General features: G+C 40.0%; 1 protein-coding gene across 1 annotated transcript; it reads left to right on the top strand.

The window, feature by feature from the left end:
* Window positions 1-4,560: 4,560 nt before the first annotated feature.
* LOC115176152 (transmembrane protein 249) lies at window positions 4,561-6,195 on the top strand. Its single transcript, XM_029735980.1, has 6 exons — window positions 4,561-4,585; window positions 4,688-4,811; window positions 4,949-5,049; window positions 5,289-5,481; window positions 5,670-5,755; window positions 6,028-6,195. The coding sequence occupies exons 2-6, from the start codon at window positions 4,700-4,702 to the stop codon at window positions 6,172-6,174; spliced, it is 639 nt and encodes a 212-aa protein (XP_029591840.1). The 5' UTR covers window positions 4,561-4,585; window positions 4,688-4,699; the 3' UTR covers window positions 6,175-6,195.
* Window positions 6,196-6,839: the final 644 nt, after the last annotated feature.

Genomic DNA, 6,839 nt, shown 5'->3' with positions numbered 1-6,839 from the left:
CTTGTTGAAAAACAAATGTTAATTCCACTAAGTGCACACCAGATGGGATGGTGTATCACTGCAGAATGCTGTGCTAGCCATGCTGGTTAAGTGTGCCTTCAATTCTAAATAAATCACAGACGGTGTCACCAGCAAAGCACCATCACACCACCTCCTCCATGCTTCACGGTGAGAACCACACATGCGGAGATCATCCGTTCACCTACTCTGCGTCTTACAAACACACAGTTGGAACCAAAAATCTCACATTTAGACTCATCAGACCAAAGGACTGATTTCCACCGGTCTAATGTCCATTGCTCATGTTTCTTGGCCCAAGCAAGTCACTTCTTCTTATTGGTGTCCTTTAGTAGTGGTTTCTTTGCAGCAATTTTACCATGAAGGCCTGATCCACACAGTCTCCTTTGAACAGTTGATGTTGAGATGTGTCTGTTACATGAACTCTGTGAAGCATTTATTTGGGCTGTAATTTCTGAGGCTGGTAACTCTAATGAACGTATCCTCTGCAGCAGAGGTAACTCTGGGTCTTCCTTTCCTGTGTCGGTCCTCATGAGAGCCAGTTTCATCATAGCACTTGATTTTGCGACTGCACTTGAAGAAGCGTTCAAAGTCCGCATTGACTGACCTCCATGTATTAAAGATGGACTGTTGTTTCTCTTTGCTTATTTGAGCTGTTCTTGCCATAATATGGACTTGGCCAAATAGGGCTTTCTTCTGTATGCCACCCCTACCTTGTCACAACACAACTGATTGGCTCAAACGCATTAAGAAGGAAAGAAATTCCACAAATGAACTTTTAACAAGGCACACCTGTTAATTGAAATGCATTCCAGGTGATTACCTCATGAAGCTGGTTGAGAGAATTCCAAGAGTGTGCAAAGCTATCGTCAAGGTAAAGGGTGGGTACTTTGAAGAATCTCAAATATAAAATATATTTTGATATGTTTAACACTTTTTTTGGGTACTACATGATTCCCTATGTGTTATTTCATGTCTTCACTATTATTGTACAATGTAGAAAATAGTATAAATAAATAGAAATCCTCGAATGAGTAGGAGTGTCCAAACTTTTTGGACTGGTACTGTATGTGTATATATTATTAATGGAATGCTAGATGTTTTTTTCCCCCTTATGTTCTGAATGTTGGGAAGCTTGGTAATTGAGATGCTTTTGTATAAACTAAATGTGGAATGTCCCATTGGCTTCTTTTGGATAAATTTTTTCCCTCTTACTTTTCGCTTATCCTTACTAATTCTTCATTTGTCTCTGTCTTCATGTATAGTAAATAGTAGTGTTTTTTTCCCGTTCTCTCCATTCTTACTAATGTGAAATGTTCAGGTATTGGAATTTCGGAACACTTTTATACAGAGCTGTTACAAAAATATCACTTTTTTTTACTGACATGTAGTAGATGAACACCGAGATTGAAGGATATAAGTTATTAATTATATATTTATTGAAGTTGCTATAGAAGGCAGGGTTGCTGTGAAGTTGAAAGTAAATGAGGAAACTCAACACTTCTGTGGTTCTGAATGATGCATGGGACGCAGAGGGGCATATTCTGTGAGGTTTCCTGCTCAAACATGGATCTGTGTAAACACTGGAAGACTTGAAGGTAGAATAAGGAGAGGCTGGAAACACAGAATCACTTTGACTAGTCAACACATTTTTTGACTAGAGAACACATTTTTAGTTTTAACACTCCACTACTGACCAATCCGTTGATATGTTCTCCATTGAAACTATACACTAAGTTACGTCCACTAAAATGAATACAATTTTTTGAAAACCACATCAAAGTCTTAAATATCTCAGATTGAATTATAATTTGACTCTTGTTGCACGATCCTTCCCTATTGTTGCATGTGCTGTGATTTCACACTGGGCAGTGCACTAGCTGTTTATTTGAGTCATGTTGAACGAAGAATAATCATAACGATAGAAGTGTTATTGTTGTGCTTTCTATGGCCCTGTTTTGATTTAATGTTTGTGTTTATCTAAGTAAATGTGTATATACACTGAGTGTACAAAACATTAGGAACACCTTCCTAATATTGAGTTGCACCCACCCCACCCCACCTTTTGCCCTCAGAACAGCCTCAATTCTGGAAGGTATCGAAAGTGTTCCACAGGGATGCTGGCCCATGTTGTCTCCAATGCTTCCCACAGTTGTCAAGTTGGCCGGATGTGCACTGGGTGGTGGACCATTCTTGAATCACATGGAAAACTGTTGAGAGTGAAAAACCCAGCAGCGTTGTAGTTCTTGATACACTCAAACCAGTGTGCCTGGCAGCTACTACCATAACCCGTTCAAAAGCACTTAAATTGTTTGTCTTGCCCATGCACCCTCTGAATGGCACACATAAACAATCCATGTCTCAATTGTCTCAAGGCTTAAAAATCCTTCTTTAACCTGTCTCCTCCCCTTTTATCTATGCTGATTGAAGTGGATTTAACAGGTGACATCAATAAGGGATCATAGCTTTCATCTGGGCACACGGTCATGAAAAGAGCAGGTGTTCCTAATGTTTTGTACACTGTATAATACAACTCCTTAGTGGTTTGATGTGTATCGAGTAAATTGGGGCTTTGTAGTTATGTTTGCACTGTAAATTTGCATTAAAATGAACTGGAATTGCATTCCTCTACACTACTCTGTTTTTCATTAAAAGAGCTATACACACTATTTTTTTCTGTTGTGTGTGTGTATGGTTTGAACCACTCTGATTGATGCTAAGGCTATAATAGCACTTCTTGTTTTAAAAGCTGTTTGGTGTGGAAGGGGCATGTGAAGGAAATAATGCTATGTGAAGAGACAGCCTTTTAAATGGTCGTCTTGCCTTTTGGTGTCATATACAATCATTGGTCCCTGCCTGTGCTTGGTAAAGATATGAGGGGGGGGCTTTCCACGACAATTTGGCGTCAACGAACAGGATCAGTAATTCCACTTGTGGAGCATCCCAGTGAAGGTCTGTGAGGGAGATATCGGTGCCGCTTTCATAAGGGAATTTCCCGTCTGAACAAAGATGTGGACCCGCCCAGACTTTTATTGAGAGCTGCCCTGGGGAAAATACCTTCTCTGCGAACCAATGAGGGACATGTCTAATGAATTTCAGTAAGTCAATTTAAATTAATTTGTATTAAAAACATTTTGTTAGGAAAAAAACAAAATGGCAGCTGTCTGTTGGCATTTATAAGAGCAGTGTCTACATGGTCTGCTGCCATTACTAATAACACGTGGTGTTATATATGTATAGGAAGTAGCGGCAAGAGAACATATGGTGTTACATATGGTGCATAGCAAGTAACAATAAGAGAATCGTTGAAAATGCAAATGGTGTAATAGGGGAGATTACCAAGTGTTTGGGAGTAGTACTAAGTGGATGTGAAAGTTGTGTGAGTGTGGAAAGGATGTGTTAAGCTGATTGATAGACATTTGGATAATAAGCTGATTGATTGAAATGTGGATATTAAGAGAATTGAAATGTAGTTAGTAAGTACTGACTGAAGGAGAGCTGTCAGGAGACTAGCTCTGGTGTGAAAGAGGTGAATGAATACCCCAACCAGTTCTGTATGAGCTGAGTTTTTAGATCTATAACGTTATGTATGAAAGAAGAGAGTACTGAATATGATGTATGAATGGAACACTAGTGTATGGGAGGAATTTGTTAAAACAATGTATTGTGTGATCGACTAATTTACTGAACAGGAGATTTGCTCCAGCGTGAAAGCTGCGTGGTTGTGAAAGCAATGTCTTAATTTGAGGAACATTTTTAGGTTTTTCTTTAAAAAAAAAAATGCTTAAAATATGGGTTATGGAAATCGTAAGGGCAGGAGTACACATTTCACCTGCAGAGGTGAATTTATCAAACCTATTGCGGTGAAAAAAAGTGTTTTGTTGTTAGGAGCTCTCCTCAAACAATAGCATGGATTTTTTTCCGCAGTAATAGCTACTATTAATTGGACAGTGCAGTTATATTTACAAGAATTTAAGCTTTCAGATGATATAAGACACTTATATGTACCGAGATTTGTTGTTTCTCTAAAATCTGCGATCTTGACATAACGCGCTGCATGATTTACAACTGTCCTGTTGACGGGACACCGATAACAGTGGTAACGTGCTGTCTCACTACACAGGGAGGTAGCAAAAACACTCACAAGCCAACATGAAACAGCAGCCACATTCAGAAAATGATTGATATGTACATTACTTTTAATAATAATCCCTTGACCTTGCTATCGAATGAGCACATTCACGTGATACTAAAATTGGTGATCACACCACATTTAACTCCCTGAGGACAGATTTAGCAAAACTGCAACCCCAGAGAATCATTGTGAACGCTGTAAGACATTTCAGCTCACAGCTTTGGGCTATGAACCCTTTCTGTTTTAGGGGAGCTCAGTAGAATAGAAATCATAGGGCTCTAGAATGTTATCAGACAACAAGAATTACTTAGTTACCATAACAACCTATTGTTGTCAATTTACTGTCTTCCATCTTCCACTGTAGGAGGCAGAAGGTTTAGGGATTTGGTTACAGAACATGTATTTTTGACTAAAACATGCATAACAACGAGTGTGAGTATTTTGCATGATACACTCTTTACACTAAAATAACACTGTAGTGCAACTTTCAATTATTGACATTGTGTTTTCTCTCATGTAACCCTCTCCATTTAGCCTGTTAGCACCATGACTATCGGGATTTTTGGCACGTGGGACCATCAGTTCAACGCCACTGAGCAAGCACTCACAGACAAGATCAAGAACAACCCTTGCTATCCATTCACTACAGTGAAGGACGGTAAGAGATCTATCATTGACGTCTCTCATTTCTAACTGTTCTTTTATTGCTATCTCAGATTATTTTGTTTCAGGTGATTTTTTTTCAAATGGTACTTTGGTTGGTTTTCTGGTTGATGGTGATATGATTTGTTGCAGTGTTTGTTCTTGAATACCTGCATGAAAACATCTGGAAAGGTTCACTGCTACTGATCGCCTCCACCATTGGAACTGCCTGTTACATGAACATGGAGTTTGGGGTGTGTAAGTGCTCCCATGAGGAATAGGCACACAACCTGAAATTGCCCGACATGCTATTTCTCTTTTTTGAATACTGGTTGAAAAGGGAGAATTGTAAACACATCTCACATGTTTAGTTTTCCTTTTGTGAGCAGTTAGAAATCTCATAACATTAACTGTTGTCCTAGTCCTTTCTTCAGTTGTTCTCCCTTCGACTGACCTTTACCATAACCTTTAAGCTTACCTCTTCCTGGTTCAGGACCATCACAAGTATACTGGGTTCCTGGTGTTCAGCATGTGTCTCTCTCTGTGGCTGGTCTGTTCCGGGGCCTTCCGCCGGCGCCTGGTGATCGATCACAAGAAGAAGGAGTACCGCTACTACATCCACACACACCTACGCCACAGGGGCCCCTTGCACCAGATCTACATACGCATGATAGCGCAGAAGAGTGGTGAGGTCCTAGTACTGCTACTCCTTTCTGTCAGTGGGGAATTGTGATCCTTCATTCATATCAGTCATGGGCTATTGGTGCTCAGATAATCAAAACAAAAGTGAAGAGATAGTTTGAATGGATGTCCAGCAAAAGGACTGATTTAAGTCTCAAGGTATTGCAGGCTAATGTTCATGACATAATTTCAGGACAGGTACTGCTGATGTACAAGCTGATGCTGAATGGATACAAGATTGAAGAGAGGGAACTCAGTGGCTTCTCAGAGAAATATGAGGTATCATTGCTGAGTAGAATTACTATTGCCACTAGATGACGAAGCGTCTCAGAGTAGGGTTGCTGATCCAGGATCTGTCCATATAATCCTATTCATGATGATCTAGAAGGCAAAACTGATCCTAGAAATGGGCCCTGGCCTGCTTCTCATCAACCAATCATATTTTTTAGTAAACATCTGACCATAATGTAGTATGTGGTCTATATCACTGCCCATTCCATTCCCTTGCTCATCCACTTCTATTACAGAATATTTTTATATTTATTTCACAGCTCTTGGAGTGCCAGGGCAGGAGGATAGCGACGAAACTCAACCTCAATTACTTTGACTACCAGGACACTTCTAAACGCCACCTTGTCATCCACAGGCCCAAAATCATCCTGTCTGCTAACAATGATCGCAACAATCCACCTGTCTGAGGTTGAGGAAGTTCCTCTGTGATCAATCACGTGGTGCTGTCAGTGTCCCTGCCATGTTGCCTTTACCCTATCCATATTCCATAAACAGACCAAATTTAAATATTGTGTTTCTAACTGTAATCAAATGTCTCTGCATGTCTTTTTCATTATAGTTTTCTGAAATATCTCTTGAAATCATTGATTTGGTCTTCGACAACCAAGTCTATCAAATCATGTTGCCATCCCTAATATTCTGCTTCCACTGTGACTGCTCTTTCCACATTGCAACATAGCACATCCTGTAACACCAACACAGTTCTTGAGAATGTAAGAATGAAACACTAACAATGTTTTACTAGCCAGATCCCGCCTTCCTTCTAGAATGACCCAATGAAAATACAGAAACAGACATTCACGTAAATTAACAGGGCCAGTGTGTATATCGCAGCGCAGCTTTCTAAGGCACTGCATCTCAGTGCTTGAGGCGTCACTACAGACACCCTGGTTCGAATCCAGGCTGTATCACATCTGGCCGTGATTGGGAGTCCCAGCTGTGCACAATTGGCACAGCGTTGTCAGGGGTAAGCCGTCATTGAAAATACGAATTTGTTCTAAACTGACTTGCCTAGCTAAATAAAGGTTATAAAAAATATATATATAATCAGGGTTGCCATGTTCGTGATTTT

The sequence above is a fragment of the Salmo trutta genome, chromosome 36 (genome assembly GCF_901001165.1).
Source record: "Salmo trutta chromosome 36, fSalTru1.1, whole genome shotgun sequence".
Lineage (NCBI taxonomy): Eukaryota > Metazoa > Chordata > Actinopteri > Salmoniformes > Salmonidae > Salmo > Salmo trutta.
The sequence above is the reverse complement of the archived record's forward strand: the minus strand, read 5'-3'. Positions and strand labels throughout refer to the sequence as shown.